This window comes from Temnothorax americanus, unplaced genomic scaffold (assembly GCF_048541705.1).
Source record: "Temnothorax americanus isolate GAGA-0224 unplaced genomic scaffold, ASM4854170v1 Scaffold2, whole genome shotgun sequence".
Lineage (NCBI taxonomy): Eukaryota > Metazoa > Arthropoda > Insecta > Hymenoptera > Formicidae > Temnothorax > Temnothorax americanus.
This window is the reverse complement of record NW_027509338.1, coordinates 8,919,006-8,940,018: the sequence shown is the minus strand read 5'-3', so window position 1 is coordinate 8,940,018 and position 21,013 is coordinate 8,919,006. Positions and strand designations below refer to the sequence as shown.

General features: G+C 43.3%; 1 protein-coding gene across 2 annotated transcripts; it reads right to left on the bottom strand.

The window, feature by feature from the left end:
* Positions 1 to 1,069: 1,069 nt before the first annotated feature.
* LOC143897133 (protein Star) lies at positions 1,070 to 16,995 on the bottom strand. 2 transcript variants are annotated; one of them, XM_077405500.1, is made up of 6 exons: positions 16,302 to 16,995; positions 8,201 to 8,392; positions 7,483 to 7,696; positions 6,252 to 6,416; positions 5,959 to 6,150; positions 1,070 to 5,625 (listed from the first exon to the last, which is right to left on the bottom strand). In XM_077405500.1, the coding sequence occupies exons 2-6, from the start codon at positions 8,389 to 8,391 to the stop codon at positions 5,440 to 5,442; spliced, it is 948 nt and encodes a 315-aa protein (XP_077261626.1). In that variant the 5' UTR covers position 8,392; positions 16,302 to 16,995; the 3' UTR covers positions 1,070 to 5,439. The 2 variants fall into 2 exon arrangements, with proteins under 2 accessions (XP_077261626.1, XP_077261625.1); XM_077405499.1 differs by lacking the exon at positions 16,302 to 16,995 and adding an exon at positions 11,343 to 13,282.
* Between the last annotated feature and the right edge of the window lie 4,018 nt (positions 16,996 to 21,013).

Genomic DNA, 21,013 nt, shown 5'->3' with positions numbered 1-21,013 from the left:
ATTTCCTTATCAATGAAGTCGTCGTTACGCTCAGTTTATTATACGTTCGACCCACATTTTGGACGAAATCCTCAAATCTTGCAACAAATTTAACAGCGATAATGAGGTCGATTTAACTAAATAAATTATACGATACACGACACGATTATTATCCGTGCCAATAACTTAATTCTGTCAAACAAACGCCGCCCGTCATTTAATAAATTAAACCAGTCACAGAACATAACGGTCGCGCTGTCACTCGCCATAGGTTTAAACGCGACATCGTATTGTCGATAAATTTTCCGTGACACGCGTTTCTCTGGTAAATCGCACGTTATAGTTAATGTGAAAATACGTAATGAAGGGGACGTAACTCATCAGTTTCATACTTCCCGACAAGCGACAATGTTCCGGGGCGCAAATAATATACCGCGATATCGTATACTTCAACATAATTTTACGATTTTATATGTCAGGAGCACGATGATATACAAGAGAGAAATAAGTAGATTTTGAACTTAATACGGAAAAGCATTTTCACCTAAAATTGCAATAAATATTTCTTTTCATGTGCCAAATGTCTATTTCAGAAAATAATTATCGCTAAAGATTTTCTATCATAAAACGGAATATCGGTAATAAGTTAGATAAGACACATTCAAGAGAAATTCCAATAGAATCACGCCAACAAATCAGTTTCGTATTTGATAGTAGATCGATATTGGAAAGCGCGCCGCGATCGCGTTTTATCTACTACCTTCGGAAATAGTGAAAAATCGACGATCGAGTCATAATATAGATATGGGAAAAGCTGTATACGCGCGCGTTATCTCGACTTTTTAAGTAGAAAATACATATATACTTCGGGATTTATTTAACGATTAAGTATCTTTTTAATATCACATATAATCATTTCTAGAGTAGATTTACTTTTGTGGCAATCGTGCGGCGCAGAGAAATATGCGCAGCTCTAATGAACCAAAGATCCCGATATTCAAAGAGTACGAAAAAAAGTAAGGTAAACGATAGTAAACGGGCAGGTTATAAGGAAGTTTACAGAAGGAAAGGCTAATAAGTAATGTCTCACTTCAAAATATAATATCCAAATTTATTGCTCTTTCGGAAGGAAATTGGCTGCTCCTCGCAGGACAGAAACGCGAGCAGCCTTATATTCGTCACGTCAAACCTACGAGTTACAATACGCTGTAAAAAAAAAAAGTATAAACAAAAGTAGGGAAAAAATCTCTCGGAAAAAATACGCATGGATACTACAACGAAGTCGATACTGCGTACAGGCACTGGCGAGAGAGAAACGGAGAAATATGGTGAATTAATATAGTCATGGAATGGTTTTTCGGTAAAGCGCGGCAAGGAAAGCGGATTATCCTTACGAATAATGATGGACTTACAAAATGAAATCGCATAGCCGCGCAGCTGAATTCGCGTAAGTGCATACCCGCGAGTGCGTGATAATTGAATAATAATTATGTGTAAAACCCAAAATTTATATACGCCAAATATGAAACGAGATTGTATATTCCTGCACGTTCACAGACTGCGCTCCCAAATAAATGTTCGCGTACTTGTGCAGACACAGTGAAATTCTTCTCGCTCCCGGAATCAAATTGTGCCTTGAATCATTGTATTGTTATATATACTTACTAATAGGAGGAACGTCTATTATTTTAATACTTACCTTGCTAAATTAATTAATCGTGATATTAAAACTAAGTATTATATATTACGCTATAATATATGACTTTTATAAATAATAAAGTTCCATCTGTACAAAAAATAAATAGCAAAGAGAGTGAGATTCTACGTTCAAAGCTACAATTTCCAGGTGTATATAGAAACTTTCACCGTTCATTCTAAACAAAATTTACGAATCTTGCGATTGAAATCTTGGATTCTCGAGTGACTTCCCAGATCTTTTGTCACAAAATTTCGAAACCGAATTCCTTGATGATCAAAGAAGGGCTGATTGTCCGTTTCGCGGATACTGCACTTTGTGAAAATTCAAATACTGCGCGCTTGTGCTTTTGTGCGATTAACAATGGAAATAATATGATGATCGCCGCAACGAAGCTATGATCGATGCAAAGAATATCGCATTGTTAAGTATCTGTCGTGCTGAACGTTCCTAATGAGCCATATAATCGCAATAAACGCGTCAGTGGGATTTTAAGTCAGAAATCCGCTTTCGTGGCGTGTGTTTAACGCTAAGGGCACCTCACCTTCTGTCATTGTTGATTATTTGCAATTTCAATCCACTAGGAATGAAGAATTGTGAACTATTGGAATAAGATTATCATAATTACGGATTATCACTTTTCAGCGTTAAACATGCGTCACGAATGCAAGTGATTCTCGCGCTGCTCGGAATTATCGCGTAACTGAAAAAATACGCAAAGGATACCGTCATTTAAGTAGAACACGATATATTCTTACCTTTTCGTGTGCACACGCGTTTCGCACGATAACTCCCGAGCTTATGTTATATCTTCAGAAATCGGATTCGCAGATTACGCGGTTCTTCGTGAACGAAAAGGCGAGGCGAGAAGCGGACGAATTTGAAGGGCTGAAAAATTTAACGTTCGGAAAGCAAAATAATTTTCTTCCCGAAGAATACTTTCACTCAAAGATAGATCATCGGTAGAAAAAAATAATCTAATTTGAAATTTCTCATCCCTAGGGTTCTAGAGATGAATGGCAACGGTTTATAATTTACAATTAACGTAAGACGTAAAGGAGAATCTAATTGACGTACAGATCACCGCACACCGCGAGCGAAGATATAACTTAATTTAAACGAGAGAACCACTCTTGCGCGGGGGGGGGTTCGGTTGTTTACTTATCACTACCGTACGTAGAACGTTTTAAAATATATCACCTTACGCGCTAATAAGGCCTGTGTGCTTTCAGGTATTTACGTCCCCATTCTACGTCGCACGCGTATAGCACTGAATAGCGGGTGTGCCGTTTCGAAATCCGATCGACCGCGTGGACCAAACTGATCGCGGATCATCGCTCCCCCGTCCGTCGCAATTTGATTCACTCGATCGACGTGGGTGACACGCGAGAAAAGTAGCGTTCAATTAATTGTAAATATGCATGAGAGATTCGGACGGTCGCTCCTTCTAATTACGAACGCGCGGCGTGAATGTGGAATCTTGGAGAATACCTCGGATTCTAGAGCTCGCTCGCTTATCACACGTGACAACGCGCATCGACGCGTGTGCGGGCGGCGATGTCCGGACACGCGTTCAATGTCCCTTTATACAAATTAAAATCGGCGCGTCCTGCGTAAAAACGCTCAATTACCGTTAGTAGCTTATACCCTAAATTATAAAAAAAAAACGCGCTACCGTAAAATCGTACGAGATATGAGGTCTCTTCTCGCTTCTTTTTTTCTTTTTGGTGACGACGCGGACGCTTGGAAATCTCAGCTCGCTCTCCGAGCGCGGGATTTATCGGGGTCGGACTTTTCGCGAGTGGATTTTCTCGGACCATTAAAGCGATCGGTCCTTAGAATCTCCGAATTATCGGATCCTCGTGTCAATCCTCTGAGTCTCGGAGCCCTCTCCGCTCTCGGCGAAAATCTCTCCGTCTATAATCTCCAGATCCGCGAAATTCAGGAGCTTTAAATATCCGACGCGATTCCTGCATCGCGTTTTCTTTCCACGCGGATGTCCCGCGTATCCTCGCGAGGGGAGAAGTCATTACGGAGACAAGATTAAACGAGACGTTTATTTTTAGCTCAGGTACGGAGGAATTATTTTCTCTCGCTTTTTGCTACGGTTCCAGCCCTTATTTCCCCCCCTTCTTCTAACGTAATTTTACGTTACTTTTCACCTGAGCAAACGTAAGCGGCAGGAGGCGGAAATGAACTTTAAATATTCATCGCGCGAGAGTGTCGCCAGTTTTACAATCTGTTTGACATTTTCTAAATTAAATTAACATCGCCTTATTTTTCCATTGGTATAAAAATGGAGAAATGAGATTATAAACGCGCCAGACAAAAGAACAACGATTAGGCAGTGTCTGTATTCAATGATTCTTGCTGTGCGAACAGATTTCGGGGTGAAAATCAGTTTGCGGTGTGGAAGTCAAACGAGAACTGAACACAAATTGTGACGGTGTATCGTGTTTGTATCTCGACTACTTTCTAATCTGAATATTTCTTTTGTTTTTATTGTGTAAATACTTAAATAACTATTCGCGATAATCACTGTGAATTATTCGTTAATTATTCGCGTATACGAAATAAATAGAGTATTACGTGTCGCATGATTTTGAAGTCGAAGTCGTGGCAAGGGTAACGAGACGTCGCAGGAGGTCCGACGGACGATCCTGCGTTTCCGCGAGGATCTTTATTACAGCTTCGTTCGCACGATTAGAAAAATTAAAAGAACGCTCCGTCTGGTTCGTCGGTAATCGTCGATACGCAAAAGCCACAACTGAAAACACAAGAAGGTGAGAGAAATCGTGGCACGTGTCTCGCGATAAGACACAGATACGAGAGTCACGTATATCCGAAGTAGATTTAAGGACTCGCACGTGTTTCCGCCACATACGACGTGCAAAATATACGTGCGTTTAGAACATCACTATATTTTGCCCGCGTCGATGAGAGCAATTTTTGCATCTATGTTAATTGTTCGCATACGATCCCGAGACTGCCGGGGAGTAATGTGAATCTTAAATTCGATTTCTCGAGTCCAGTGGAATTCAAGTCGGCGGATTCATAATTACAATTTTGGTCCTCTAGATGTAAGAATATCTCTAAGGCAACCACAGAAACTCGAGGGTGTGTTTTTAGATCTTGTGCGAGAAACCAGGACACTTTTGATATTAAAATCGTAAGTTGAAATCGCTCGACTCGAAACTTATGGATATTTCTTCGAAATTTAATCCCATATTTTTAACTTTGATTCGGAACTTGGGATTTTTGAGGATTCTGGAAATCGAAATTCCGAAATCCTGAATCTTCGGCTTACTTACAGTTTTGTAGCTCCCAACTTCAAACGCTCAAAATAGGGTCGTAGCAATTCCGACGGAATTCTTGAACTCGCCAGTCCCTTGAGATTCGATCGGCGATTGTTATATCAGTAAACTTGTTATCGTGGGTAAACATTGTTCAACAAATCGGGAGCGACGAGCTTTACCCTTGGGGGGGGGGGGTGTCCAAGCCCCGTGTCCCTTGGCTAATAACAAACTCAGGAACTCGGCGGAGAAAACGAATTTCGCGATCGATTACTTCCGGTGTCCCTGATACCGCGACGAGTCTGACGAGAAGATCGCGCTTCCGATTGAAAGAAATATTTCTAAACGGCAAAATAAAATATTAAGAACAGATCAAAGGCGCGGTGGGCTGGGCTCATCTCGAGTCGCTTAAATTATTTTATGTATCCTGCGATACGGGCGCAGACCAGTCTGTGTAACCTGAGTCAATGATCAAATCTTAAGGAGAGTATCGTACAGGAAAATCGACTTTCCGGTGTCGGTCGTGTGTACGAGCTTGTACCTCCGGCTGGTCATCTTGTCGATGAAGCTCTTTGTTTCCGCCTCGCTGTGATGGGGACTCCACCGTATCGACAGTATCGATATTCTTATGACGTCCCATGGGATGGTGTCGAGTACCTGCGATATATAATTTTCAATCGCGCCCTTACGACAAGCCCTTGAAACGCTTGTTATCGACTTTATTTTTATAACTCATCGATCACATTCTAAAGTTATGCTTCTCGAGGAATTGTCACGCGGTATAATATTTCTGATAACGCTTCTAATGAATTTAAATCTCGAGACATCGTAAAACCATATTTGTTCTTTTTAAATAAAAAAAACATAATGAAAATATGGGTAAATATAAAATTAATACGTATACTTTTACATACTTTTCTAAACAAACAAGCAAATATAAAAATTTATATATTTCAAGGATCGCTAAATCATTGAATTTATATTATTTACCTGGCCGTCGGGAGCGTCGGGACTGTCCAGACTTAGGTAATCCAAAGTCGTGGCGTTGTACGCCAACAGTACGCTGTAGAGAGGAAAGCACTTGAGTCTAGTGGTAGGAAAACCGTCGTCCGACGACACGAGGCTGTTAGGACCGTCGTCCAGCTTGGTGACCTGGACCTCCGATTCCTGGTGGTATTTTATCTGCAATATAAACGCGTTCGCGCGCCATGAAACGCGTACTCTTGTCGCGTTCGAATCATCACTGCTCTCCCCCCCCCGCGACAATCTCCCCCGTTTCTCACCTCTTTGGTATCCGTGTCCGTGCTGAGACAGGCGTGGAGGACCCTCGATCGCGGTTGTCTCGTGCTTCGCTGCGCCTCGAAGAAGCTCTTGGGCTCGGTGAGTATCAGAACACCTCGCCAGCTCAGATTGGACTCCAGCCAAGCGGTGCTGGAAATCGCGCCTATCTGAAAGAGCGATGACACCCGGCGGGCGATTGGTGACGGATTTTTACGGGCGAAATCGCGATAGGACGGTAAATTGGCCGGCCTAATTCTCGCTTCTGATTAATAAGATGAATTGAAAAGAGAACCGGAGAAAGATACCCACGAGGCTCATCTATCTCGTTCGCTTATTTTTAACCGATTGCGTGCCCGACGAAGATCCGCTACTTTCGCGTGTTTCGCTAATGTTACGGTGCACTATCGCGCGAGCGATAAAGAATTGTTAGCGCAGCCGCGCGGTATCTAAAGCAGACTTTCTCAAGACTGTTGAGGCACCGGTATATACTTGGCGCTAATTTTAATTCCAAGACTTGATAAGATGCAAAGAGGGAGGGCGCGTGCAAGACGGCGTGAATTTTCACTCAAAGGGATTCAGCTCCGAGCCTTTTGAGAGCCTTTCACGCTCGTGAACTTTCATATTATGCTGACTATGCATCGCTCGTTGCGCTCTCAAAAATTCATAAAAACGTAACATCAATGTATGTACAATATTATCGAGAAAATTTTAATCTCTCTCAAGCTTCCGCAATGCCTTCGTAAAATATTCCAAAATTGCCAATTTAAATTTAAACACTAAGAGAGTTCATACTTTTCCTGAAGAAAATTTCATGGAGGACTACTTGCTGTAACTTTTTAATTCTCAATTATAAATATTTCGGTAATTAAAGCGGAAAATTGAACTTCTAAAAGACACTTGAACCGAAGTGAACTGCAAAACGCGGTTATTCAATTACGGGAACTTGCTTCGCGGAAACCTCATCCGCTTCTCTTTTTCGGCCGCTTATACTTCGAAAATTGTCGATGCTCCCTCTTTTTAATTAATGAAAGATCATCCGATAATTGATCGAGGATTCTGTCGGTGATTAAGGATTATGGACCATCCCGCGTGATATACGAACCATCTTTCACCGTTCGTAAACCGCGAGTTTCAACCAACAAAGAGATATTACGTCGTCACATTGGAAGGATGACGTTCTCGGGGTGCGGTGACGGTGACACCGTGGGACATTAATCAGGAAAGATTTCTCACCCTACTGATGTATTCCGCGTAGACACCCTCGCGCTTGCCCTGCGACAACGTGGCCACGTACTTCTCCTCCGACGTCTGGTTGGCGTTCAACGGGTCCTGATGAGTCGTCGTTTTCAGATGCACCTGCCGTATGTACGCGACCAATTGCGGATTGTCCATCGAGACGCTGTCGAGCACGTAGTCTCTGGTCATGTTCGCGTCGAACGCCTGTCTCCTGTAACGAAACGTCTGCTTTAAGCTACAGCAGTGGTGTTCAATCTCGCACAATCTGGAACTCGGTCGTGTAATCGTCTCGCAAGGGAAGTAAAAAAAAAAGAAGCGCATGCAAGGAGTATAAATTTTCACACGAGCTCGCCGAAATCCGATCGCTTGTACAGTATAAATCGCGAGTCGCCTGGCTCTCTTTGCGGCGCAGAACGATGGGATTTCACGTACGAGATGCACGTGGGATTTGGAATAATTGAAAGCGAAAAACTCTTCGGTAATGAGATTGCGCGTGGTATCAAACATTTCACAAAAGCTTAAAATATCCGTCGTCGTCTGATATAATCACTGAAGAATCGTAATCTTGTCGTGACATTAAAAATGGGAACAAGTTTGATTGAAAATTAAAAAAGTAAAAAAAGATTTTTAATATCAAAATAATTAAAAAGTTTACATTTTTCCCTTATCTAAAAACCATTTGATTTAATCTCACGAAAATTAATCGGCAGTTTACCTCAAAGCCGCGGCTTCGCTCCAAATAAGGAGCAGAACCATAGCGGTGGAAAAAGCGGCAAGAAAGGCGAGGCAGGGGGCCACTCTCCTCCACCAGGTCCTTTTGTAATTGGCAAACGACGTGCCGGTCAAGGTGGGCCCTACGGGCGGTGGCAGACCTCCGATTGACGAAGGTGTCCCTGCGGGAGCCATTCTGCGGAAACACAACGAACGTGTAAACACGCGCTGCATGCAAATCATGGGAAAAAAAGACACTCGTGATGAGCTGCAGACTCAAAACGCTTTTTGACACGTTTCACGAATTCGCTACTCTATTCTCCGAGGGTGTTTTTAATACCGAGATTTTTGGCAGCGGCAGATAAACAGGGACTTCCCCGTCTTTCAATAGCATTCCAATTGACAGTTGTGAAATTTTACCAATTCTTCTAACTTCTCAGTCGAGCTAATCCAAAGAAATGTGGAAAAGGATTGAGAAAGGATTAAGAAAATAGAAGAAAATTAGAGTGTCATATCCAGAGTTAACAGGTATATTAAGCTATCTAATGTCCATTTCTACTAACATAAATTAACTTTAATCTCTTAACTTACTTTTTATTTCTTCCTAATTTTCAAAAAAAACTAGAAAAAGATAAAAAATAAATAGAACCGAGATTAAAGTTAATCTATATTGGTAGAAATAGACATAAGCCAAATTATCAGAACACAAAAAAATTTATATGGAATTAATTTGCTATAATTATTTGTTATTTTTTGCTTTTAAAAATAATTTTTTGCTCCAGCTGTTAAAAAGTTAAGATTATGCTATCCAGCTCTTTGCAAATTTTTAATAGTGCGAGCAAAAAAATTATTTTGCAAGCAAAAAATAGCAAAAAAATACCAAATAATTTTGGTATTATTAACTTTTTGCTTTGACTTATGTATGTTTTTTTTTACAATGGCTGGATAGCTTAATCTTAAGCTTAATCTTAAGCTATCCAGCCCTTCGTAACTTTTTAATAGCTGGAGCAAAAAATTACCTTTAAAAGCAAAAAATAGCAAATATTTAACAAATTAATTCCATATAAAATTTTTTGTGTTCTGATAATTTGGCTTAAATAGTTTAATATACCGAGAGTTAACGGATATTGTTGGAAGAATATTAATCGATAAGTTAATCAATAGCCAATAACATATCTTGCTTTGCAATCAACATGTAGGATAGGAAGTTTGATTTTAAAAAATCGATGAAACAGGAACTGGACATAGTTTAAGATTTATGTCATACCGAAATTAAATAGTTTCAAATATATGTTATAAAAGGCTGTGCAATCAAAAATAGATGGGTCTTCTGAGACACCCCGTAAACACGTGCAGCAATGCATGCAGGTACACGCATGAGTCACCCTGCACTTTCTAACCGGCATTTTTTTTCAGTCACGTTCAAGTGAATGCACGCCTAAGGATTCGAGACAAAGGAAGACCCTCGGATGAATCGGATTATAATTCGTTTGTTATCTATCACGCGTCGCCACGGAAGCTGTGTCCCGCCGAATAGAAATTCACCTCTTTTCCGATGATTTCGTTTTTATTCGACATATTTTGCTTCCTCATAGAGGAAGCTTTGTTATGGTAAAAAAAATTTTTTTCGAGATTTTGATGGAAATGGGTTTAGAATGTTCCAAAATGTCGAGAAATCGTATTAATAAAAAATGTCCGGAAGTATGTGTATGTGTGTGTGTACGAATTTTTTGTACACGCATCTACTTCTACAATTTTTTAGATATCGGGATGCATTTTTTTTTATCGATAGAGTATCATAGAAAGTATGTTCTCAAATTTTATTAAAATCGGTTGACCGGTATAGATTTTATTCGAATTTTATATATAGCTTTTAGATATAGCGATCTATATCTAATTCTATTAAATTTTTCAGTTTTTTCTACCCCTATTTCATATATAATTAATTAAGATTTGGTTAATTAGTTCATTAGTTCTGGAGTTACAGACATTTCGTACATACATAGAACCCTGATAAAGTTTAATCTAATCAACCAATTTTTTTATATATGAAATAGGGGTGGAAAAAACTGAAAAATATATGTAAAAGATTATATATCATGCAATATTATATATGAATTTTGTCTAGTAGAACCCTTTGCTCACAAAGCTTCCTCTATGAGGAAGCCAAAAAAATAAATATTAATAATTATACATTAAATTAAATAAAAGCGTCCTGTAATAATGAGGAAGCAATGTGCAAGTTTGTAATTTGCACCCTTTTTTTATTAAATTTGTATTGTATTTTTGCGTTTATTTTATGCCGCGTCCAAGTTCGATAGAAAAAATATGTATATAAACGGGCAAACGGCGCAACGATATTTTTATATTGTTTATTCTCTAAGTTACTGAAAAATTGATTATTATTTGTTTTGCAAAATTGAGGTGCTCCAGTTTAAACGAAATAAATTATTTCGAGAGTTAATCCTGTGAAATGGAAAAACGTTTTTAATTCAAGCAATAAAAGTAGAAATTGATGGAATTATCTCCTCTCATCAGAATTTACAGAAATAGTTTCTCAGCGTATATACACGCGTTAGATAAGCCTGTGCGTTGCGTCACGACGCGAAACAATGTCTGGCTCCGTTATTATTTGTCTCACACTGCGTCAAAGCAAGGTTCGCCGGCACGAACTTGGCGTCACTTCGTGCATCGCGAGGTTCGTCGCTAATTCACCGCAAAACTTTTAGCGAAGACAAAACAAGGCGGGTAGTGCTCGGCTTCATTAAATTTGCTTATATCCAAGTGGGGGTCTTCGCGATCGATGTTCCGTATAGCGCAAAACTTAATCTCCGATTAATTATCAATTTAATTTTAATTATCAGTTAAGTCAGTTGTCTCTCGTCGAAGATCATCGATACGTCAACAGTTTCCGATTAAAAACAAACAGGTCGCTCGAAGATAGCTAACGCTTCCTCCACGCGCTCACAATCTCGAGCGAACTTCGCTTCAACATTTAACTGAACTTTCATCATATTCCTGATTTCTCACACGCATTTACGTTTCCAAAAGCTTGCACGAGATAAAATCGGAAACTCGTTAAAGAATGCACAAAATGAAGTCCGCGGACTTTATCATTCTCGGCAATGTAATTCGCATCTACTCACTTCATTTTCGTCGGTTTCCGCTCGTACCTCGTACCCTTTCTTATCCGTAAGACCGAAACTTGGGGATCATTTAGGTGTATATTCCCCGAGCACTATCACTCTTTCGGTTCACGTGCGAGTGCGAGCGCTCGTCATCCCCCGCGCGCGAGTTCGATTCGGGGAGATCGGAGAAACCGCAAACTCTTGCAACGATAACGCACCCCGACACGCGTCTCACGTCTCACGCGTATCCAACGTCTCTGGTCTCTGACGTCTCGCGAACGTCACGTCACGTATCGCGCGCGGCCACAATATTTGGCTAAACGTCGCGTGTGTCACGTGGGCTCGACCTTCGCATTCGCAGCGTGTGTTGTCGTCTCGTCGTCGTCGTGTTGTCTCTCGGTATCTCGTCGGTGTCAGATCGTTTCCCCTCCCCCGAGGGACGCTGCAACGGGAAGCTCTCTCTCTCTCTCTCTCTCTCTCTCTCTCTTTTTGTTTTTACCGGCGAGAGTCGGCGGGAGAATGATCAATCGAAGACGAAGCTCGTTTCCCCGCGCCTCCTTTGTTTCCGCGGGGGGCCATTTGTTGCGGGTTTGTTATGTAATGTAATGTAACGAATTGTGAATAGCCGGTGCAGATCTCTACTCCCGATCTCGAGTCTCGGTACAGCTGCGGATTTTCCAAGACGCATTCGAGCAAGCGTCTCCCTCCGAAGTGAACTGCGGAGTGACTTGCGAATCTTCGAAACGCAGGGAGATCTCGTAGTTCGATGCATTAGGTTCAATGATTCGTAGCGATATTTCGGGCAAATCCGATTAGACGATCATCGGGTCCTCAAGATGAGTGTCCTTCAATTGCTCCACTTGTGTTTGTTGAAGAAAAAAAAAGAGAGAATTAGTCTTCAAGAATCTTGGAGATAATTTTGCCCGATTGGTTCTCAAGTCTCCTTGGACGCAGGACCTCTCATTCTCCGCAACAATCCCTTCTCGATCCCTTCGCCCTTCTTTCCCGAGCTTTTTTCTCTTCTTGGTTTTATTTTTATTGCTCGTCTGTCCCCTCGGAGGATTCTCCTCGTGCTTCTCGTAGCAGCTGGATTTTTATAGAACCCGAGCCCTTGAAGTAGTTATTCACTGCGCGGTCCCTTCTCCGGGTTTCTCTCCCTTGCTCTCGCCCGTGTATTTATTACAGCGATGCCGCCTCGAAGATCTCCCATGTGTTTCTCGGGCACGAGCGGGATTCCCCGCGCGATCGGCATTCCACGAAATATATCCGGCGACTCGATCGCTTCTCCTTCTCGACTGGACGAACGGAAGTCGGTCGCCACTGGAAGACTCTGCGATACCACGTCGTTCTGCGCCGGAATCGATCGATTCGATCCAAAGCCGATCCCGTCCCGCGAACAACGGAAGAATTCCTCGCCGAGACCGACGAATCTCTTTCGCCTCCGAAGGGGGGTTTCCCCTCTCGGAATGCACTCGGGACGCACTGCCGCGCGGGGACTCGCCCGGCGAATTCCCGACGGATCGAGGGGAGCCGACGGCGGAGACGGCGACACGGGATCGCATCGGCTCGCTCACTGGCGGCGCGATTCGCTCCGTCTGTCTCCTCGGTCGCCGACTTCTTCGCCGACCGACATCGAATTACATACACATGTATACGTATGTATATGTATCGATTCGAGCGAGAGACGACAACGCGACCAACGACCGTGTACGCGAGGAGACGGGCGGGAACCGGGAACAAAGAGACAGACGGGAGACACCGTCGGGGCCGCGGCGCGGCGCGACGCGACGCGACAGACGAGAACGTTCTCCGCACGCTTGTGGCGGCCGTCGATCCGAGAAAGCGTGTGTCGTGTAAGTATTATGGTCGAATGTCGCATTGCAGCGGCGAGGCGACGTCGGCGGCGACGATGGTGGTGGTGGTGGCGGCGGCGGCGGCGGCAACGGCAGGCTTAATCGTGCCGCCGTCGCCGCATCTGTCGTCGCCCGTCCTCGTCGCACTCCCGCCAGAACTTCACTCTTCGCGTTTCTCTTCGTCCGGGACCGCTGTTCCAATGTCAGCGGGCCCTGCTGCTGCGTGACAGACGGCGAGCGTGGCGCGGCGAAAGGGCCGATCAAAGAGGAGGCCCTACGACGTTACGGACGAAGGATCCCAGTTCTTCGTAATACTCGGACAGCGAAGTTGAGGAAACTTCAATTAAGTTTGAGGAACTTCGCTGCCCGAGTACAGGTGTTTCGAAAAGAAATGCGTTAACACTTGTACGGAAGTAACTTTTCTTCAGAAACAGAACTGATAATACGAGATATTGTGTTAGATTTAAAGCTAACGAATTTCTTATTGACGAGCGTATTATTATAATGAATGTATCTCCATAGGCGAAGTTTATTTTAACGACAAAGAAATAGTCTAATTCTTGTCACCGAATCGTTAATATTAAAATAGGTCTCTCATTAAGTCCGCGTTAATTTGCTCGGCAATTCTGGACCTCCTTCCATTCCTAACTTAAAAAGATCACAATATCATGAAGAAAAATGTATTTTGTTTTCAAAGAGTCTTCACTTGTTTACCATCATTGCAATGTGCAAGATCTCCGATAGAAAATTGCAAATGTGATTGTAACAATCCAAAAAATTATGCTTTAGGGCTCTGGAGACGACTTGGAAAAAATGCTGACAACGTATTGATAATGATAAGGAACGAGTGGAGACTCTTTGAAAGACAAAATACGTTCGTTACTATGATATCTCGCGTTATCAGTTCCGTTTCTCTAAAAAAAGTTGCTTCCATATAAGTGTAACATTTTTTTTCAAGCGTCCTGATGTATTACGAAAATCGTGATATTCGGAAATGATGGTTATTGATCTCGCGTTGTTGGGTCGGAAAAAAATTGGGCGAATGCGAGCTCGCCTCCACTCCTCTCGCGTGACGGACTCGATTCGAGGCAATAGCGCGCACTGGTGCGCAAAAATTGACTGAAAATCGTACGCGTGATGGAACACGAGTGGTCCCGACTGACGCAATGGTGGTAGTACAACGACCGGTGTAAGTCAGTGTCGTTTGGCAGAATTTCTCTGCCGGACTGCGCGCTCCGGCGATCAAAACGCTTGTAGGCCGTAGGCCACGTTCACCTAAATACTACCTAGTCGAGTACTTGGGTAAATTTGTGCGCAACGCGGCTTTTGTAGAGCTCATCGGTGTGTGCGTATCTATATAGTGCGTTCAACCGAATTCGCTACAGGCGTAGCCGACAGATTTGCCGGTAGATAAAATATCAAGCTAACAAACTGATAGGTTTATTTAGCTTCCAGCGCGCTATCTTCATCACTCTCATTTAATACAGTTGTTTGATGTAACTGTACTGTGTATTCGGAACGTGTGGCGAAGATAATTTTCGCCAAGTTTTCTGAAGATAAGCAGAGATCTTTAGACGAGCGGAGATAAAACATGAATATCTTTTTCACTCGTTATATATATATTGATTTTATATTAAAATTGAACTGTTTATATATATTAATAATATATTATTTTATACATATTAAGTGAATTCTATATATTTTTTTCACTTAATATACATAATATTGATCGACATTTTTTAATATTTATAGAAAGTTGCGTTTTCGACAAAAACGCGGGAAGAACAGCTTTGCTGAAGTACCTAAACTTTAGCTAAGTACAAAATAATTATGTAGATAGTTGCTCGAATGACAAAACTATTTGCAGCATTATCATCTTGAGTGTCCTACATATTTCATCCTTATTATAGTGTCCTAATTATTTCGGTCTAACAAAATTATTTTCAGATCTATATCTAGTTAAATTTTTAGATACTTCGACAAAACAGTTTTTTCCGTGAAACGTTTAAACGTGCTTTATATTAAGCAATTTATGGTAAGTCAATGTGTACATTTTTTATGTATAAAGTTCGCTTTGAAATTAATCCTATGAATTAATAAATTAATCGAAATGCCAAATGAAACTTTGGCATCTGTTTATGTTTATACATATTATACATTAATTTGTTTTGCTATGATTTATTTGCGTAGGTTTAAGATTTTTTTCATCAAAACAATTCAATTTCCAATCACTTCTCGCTTCTCGACAAGACAATAATAAAAATAATACTTGAAAATAATCGCCAATTCTTTTAATTTCTACTCTATCTGCGAATCGTAAGAGAAAGTGCAGCGACCGCTCCGCTCTATATACATATATAGTACAGAATTGCTAACAGCGCTACAGAATACAGAGCGATGTTTACAATAGACTTCAACGCGACGTGTTACGTTTCATCTCGTCTCGACTCTTCCCGAAATTGTACGACCGTGTCGCGATAACTTATCTCGCCAAATTGCTAACGACGCGTGGTGTGATTCATCTTCATTATACCTCGTATATTTATCGAAAATGTACGTCTCTCTTTAGGGGGTGGGGGGAGGACCCACGCGCGATGATTCGACGTGACTTCGCCTCTCTCACTGATCGAAATTTCCCCTTATATCGAAAACGAGCCGTTTTGTCCCGGGGGTTGGGGGGGAGGGGGCAGTGCTAGAAATAGGATTTCTGAACCGCATAGGGTACGGAGATCACGCCTCACTAACTCTTATACGCGGAGTTGCGCGAACCAGCACACGCACGCCGCACGCGCGCTAACACAGGCGCGAGTCCGTTTCACATCGTCCTACCGCACACGGAACACGGGATATCCATCAGCTCGAGGGGAAAAAAGTGCGCGCGCTGGGAAATCTTTAACTTTGACCAACCGCGACGAGAGAGACGTCGTCGGCTCCGTTTCCTTTTTACCTCCGCCGCTGCCGTCGGAACACCGGGGGCGACGGACCTCCCCGTATCCTTTCATTATTATCGCACGATGATATTTCGCGACGCTTTGCGCAGACACGTTTTCCTCTCTTTTGTTGTCCGTCTCGGAACGTGCCCGAACGCGAGGAGCATCCACGCGGGCGGCTCTCATCCGCGTACCTGAACCCGCGGCGGCCGAATCCTCTCCGCGTCAGTCAGGATCGGAGGAGGAGCATCGTCCACGCAAACAGGTTTCCCTCTCGGCGGCGCTTGTCCTGCTGGCGCGGACTCGCCCTGCCGCTCCCCGCGGCCCGCGGTGCCCCCGTGGTACGGAACGGAACGGAGCGGAGCGGAGCGGATCCGCGCTCCGCGATGACTCGACCCACTGACGACGGAGTCGCGCACTGCCACGGTGTTTACGACACTGCGCGGATGATGACACGCGAGAGTACCCACCGGGAGGAAGTTCTTTCTCTCTTTCTCCCTCTCTCTCTCTCTCTCTCTTCCCTCGCCCGTCTCCCGCTGGCCTTCTCCTGTCGCCTCCCACGCGAAGCTCTCTTTCTCTCTTCTTCTCGCGAGGGGAGACCTCCGCGGTACCCGAAGCGGATAGAGAGACGAGTTTACGTTGTTATACGCGGCTCGCACTCGGACGCGATCCGTTCACCGCCGTTCGCGGGGATGGCACCTGAATCTTCGGCCGGCCGCCGAAGAGGAAGCGCGGGCAACGTTACTACTACTACTACCACCGCTGTGCCCTGGGCTCGTGGCGAGTAGACCGCCTCGACTGCCGGACTGCCCTCCAGCACCTGGGACCCAAGCGCCTGACGCTCGCGGTTCGTTCGCCGAGTACAATGCCTCCTATATCGGTTGTCCTTCTTTAAAACACCGCCTACCTCCGTCCTCGGCTATCCCCTTCAAGCCGACGAGGCCGCGTCTGTCTTTCTCTCTCTTTCTCGCTTTCACGAGGACACTCTCCGCTCTCCTAGCCAGGTAGTAGCCAGTGACTCTCATCCCGCCCAGGTGAGCGGCACCGATCGGTTCCAGGGCTGAGCGTATAGTCGCGGTGTTTATGGGGAACTCGAGTAGGGGCCTCGCGGAATCGCCCGCGAGTTTCGCCGAGGCTACTTTTTTATCCGTAAAATGACACGGTTTTCAATCGGACAATGTTTTGTTCACGGAGAACGAATGGAGGTGGAAGAGAAATATTGCGAGCACGTATACCTATCTCCCTCCGATTTTAATTAAACTTTTCCATCAGTTCTCTCGAAATCTTGCATCGCAAATGTCAACGTCCATGCCGTTATGCTTATGACAAACGTAAGAGAATCGTAACATTACAAAGAAATAAGTGTATGTGGTTATGACTTACATTTTGCATTACTTTTTCAAGAGATATTTTATAAAGAGAATATATGTAGGTATATTACAAATCTGTATTTTTTTTTTCATTTATTCCTTTTTACATTACATATATTCAAATGAGAAGATCACGTGATCGGAAATTGCATCAAGCAGAGCGGAACACACGAATGGAATAGAATTAATAGATATACAGAGCGGAATACGAAATAATTCATTTTCCGCTAATGCACCCGGTACCGCATGCAGAGATGCGCGCGTTTCATCGTCCCGAAGTTTAAAACGGACACGTCTCTGGAAGCTATAACAGCGCGCTTCCCCGTTTACACATAATAATTTTATGTTATGATTTAATTTCTAGCTCTTGTCGCTGGTATCATTCGAGTTTTCGTGCTTCGCGAAACCGTATATCTCGAAACAAGTAAGTATACCGACGCCGTTTCCCGGGAATCTTTCGCAGAATAAACTTTGAAACTCAAAATACGCGCGCGGCAAACTCGCGCGAAGACATACGAGTTTCGCGTTTGATAAAATATATTCAATTTCCGAATATTGTCGACGAAACGGTAACGCGATTCCGCGCGTTTCGGATTCGCCTTATCGAAAGAAAGTACGAAGTGTACGACTGCACGCGCCGGCTTGTTTCGGACGGCGGCGCTAAAATTAGCGCGAAACGGCATAAAAAGCCCCGTTAACTCGAAAGCCGGACATCGCGCGACTCGGCCAGCCAGCCAGCCGGCCGGCCGGCGTGTTATTGATCCCCCCGTAAGTCGCGCCCTTTGTATCGCGGAAATGTCGTGTTGCTGAAGTGGACAAAGGCGGCCGGCCGGTCAGGCGTGCGCGATTTCTTCATCAACGCGGAGTGAATAAAAATTTTAGACCCGGGAGAAATCCAGAGGCGAGCCAGAGGTGAAGTTCAGCCGCGTCCGTGATGCGCACGCGCTGTGTATCTACGTAGCTTCGGCGACTTCCAGATCTCGATTTCGTCTTGCGATTATACATGAAAATATAACGACACGTCTGTTATATTTATAAAAGTCACGAGTAATATATACGTTTACATTTGCGCCTGTTAAGTGCTAACGTCTCTCTTTCTCTCGGCCACGGAAACCTTTTATACGCGTGGAAGGTTTGAAATTACACCGAGAAGAAAAGAATATTCTTTATTTAATAATATTTTTTAACATCTCTCTTGAAATGATATTATATTATGTTGAACGAACAAAACTTGCTTGAAATTATTTTATACAGTTCAACCAAGAAAAAGATTATCGCAAATAGATTAAACCAAATTCTTATAAAAAGATCATGGATTGTTGCATATATATCCTACGAAACAATGAACGCGTTAATTTGAATATAAATTTTTTTTATTCAACGACTTCTTTTCTTTCTGCGTATACGCCGATAAATCCCGAGGTCCTCCTCTGTGTCTCATTCACGTGACATTTTCCCCGTTGCGGTGATAAATTTCAAAATACGACGACCTTGGGCGACGTGCTTGCAATGCTTGCATTCGGCGTATCGAATTTTCACGAGGGCGGCCATATCCGCAAGGTGGACGCTTACGGATCACGCTCATAATTCAAGAGGCGCGGCGCGGGCGCCGGCCGGAAGGCGGGGCATTTTTTATTTAGGAGCTCAGCGCGGAATAACGAGATCTCGTCTTTCCGCGAGAGATGGAAAGAAAATTCCGGGGCGCGCGCGCGCGCGGCGACGTGGGACAAGACGAATGGATACGGTAACGAGGGGCAGAAAAAAAAATATAAGTTGGACGCCGTCAGCGGTAATAACAACTGGACGCAGGACGACTTTTCCGCGGCAACGTGGCGTGTATACAGTCTCAGATCATTTTTCACGGGAATAATCCGAGAAAATCCGAGCGCTCCTGAGAAAGATAACACTCGAAATAACCGTGCACCTGAGTCTCGCGGATCTGCGCTATATTTTATTACAGAAAGCGACGCCCCGCGGCGACAGTGAATATTGGACGAACAGAAAACTGCTTAGAATTAAATTATATTTCAGTGGCCTGACACGATTAATAGAAGATATCTCTTCAAACGGTTATCGACGATTTTTCGTATATCCTATTTCTTTTTTATCTGATTTTATAACATATTTCATTTAATTTTATATCTTCTTTTTAATATCAATCTCGGAAATATATGGGAAAATGAAATTGTTATTGCCCAGAAACGGTGAATATTGTACGAACAAAAAACTTGGAATTAAAATATACATTTCAGTGGCCTGCCGTAATTAATACAAAATATCTCTTCGAACGCTTGTCGACAATTTTTCGAATCTTCTTATTTCTTCCTTATCTAATTTTACAGTATATGTTTTGTTTACTTTTACAACATCTTCTGCTTTTCAATGCCGATCTCGGAAAATGAAATTTCTATTCAACTTAATTTGCCCGTTCGAGAAAAATTAAAGTGGCTATAAAATTCTGCTGAAAGACCCGCGACGACGCACTTGTTACGCAACGCGTTGCTAGGAAAAAACGACGACACTTTTGTTCTTCCTCTTCTTGGCTTACTGACAGATTTTATACCCCGTGAAACGTCTCGCTGCACAAAGTTATACAGTTGTAACTCGGAATGTAAATGTGCCGCATAAAATTTAGAACACGAGATAGTTTCGTATATAGAGATTAGCGTTTCATCGGCATTTTGATTCGCGCGCATTAAGCGGCGATGACAACGTTCGCGCGATTGTAAAACCAGATAATCAAAGTTTATTCAACCTGCGGCTGATCAAATGACATTAGCGACTCTACTATAACGATTCGACGACCGAGCTATAGAATTTGGCTCGGTTCATTCGCGACGTTATCATTTTGCGTTGGACATAACGGTCGTAATCACATAGAATTAATATTAATAACAATAATTCAGACTTCGGAGAGCAGCATATCGGTGAAAAACATCGGTTATATCTTCATACCCGACATTGTTTCACGTCGCGAGTCGCGAGCGCGCACTCGCCAGTGGCAGATGGCGCGAATTCGTGTGACATTGAGAAAACAGCCCGGCCCGCCCGTCCATCACCCTCTTCGCGACGAGTACAGCTGCGTCTACCGAGTCCGGAGGGCACGCGGAACAACGTTGCGGACACACGGACGCACGCTGAAAGTAGATAGAATTTACGTAGTAAGATTTCTGGTAGCCCCTGGCTCGCACCGGGGCGGGGGGAGAGAGGGAAGCCCATTTAGATATGTGTCGCGGCTAAAAGGGTCCGGGAGTGTTTATCTTTATATCTCTTATCCCTCGCGCTCCACACCCTCGTATAATATTCCTACGCACCGTACTCCGGCATCGGTTCTCGCGCAAGGTAAATAAATTATGTAGAGTGTGCGCACCGTACATATATTCTGAATATTTACATCTTGTTCCTCGCTCCTTTACGCGTCTTATTTTTCACGTATCGCCACTCGACTTTCGAGCGTGTATCAAAAGCGTACACAAAGGGCCAGTTACATCCCGAATATTCCGAACATTCTCGCTCGCCACCGTCTCTCTCCCTTT

What these genes read in the sequence shown, in the direction of transcription:
- LOC143897133 (XM_077405499.1), bottom strand. An exon ending in ACGCGGAATACATCAGTAGG is followed by an intron (nt 6,417 to 7,482) that starts GTGAGAAATCTT and finishes TCGCTCTTTCAG; the next exon opens with ATAGGCGCGATTTCCAGCAC. An exon ending in CCGACGCTCCCGACGGCCAG is followed by an intron (nt 5,626 to 5,958) that starts GTAAATAATATA and finishes TATATATCGCAG; the next exon opens with GTACTCGACACCATCCCATG.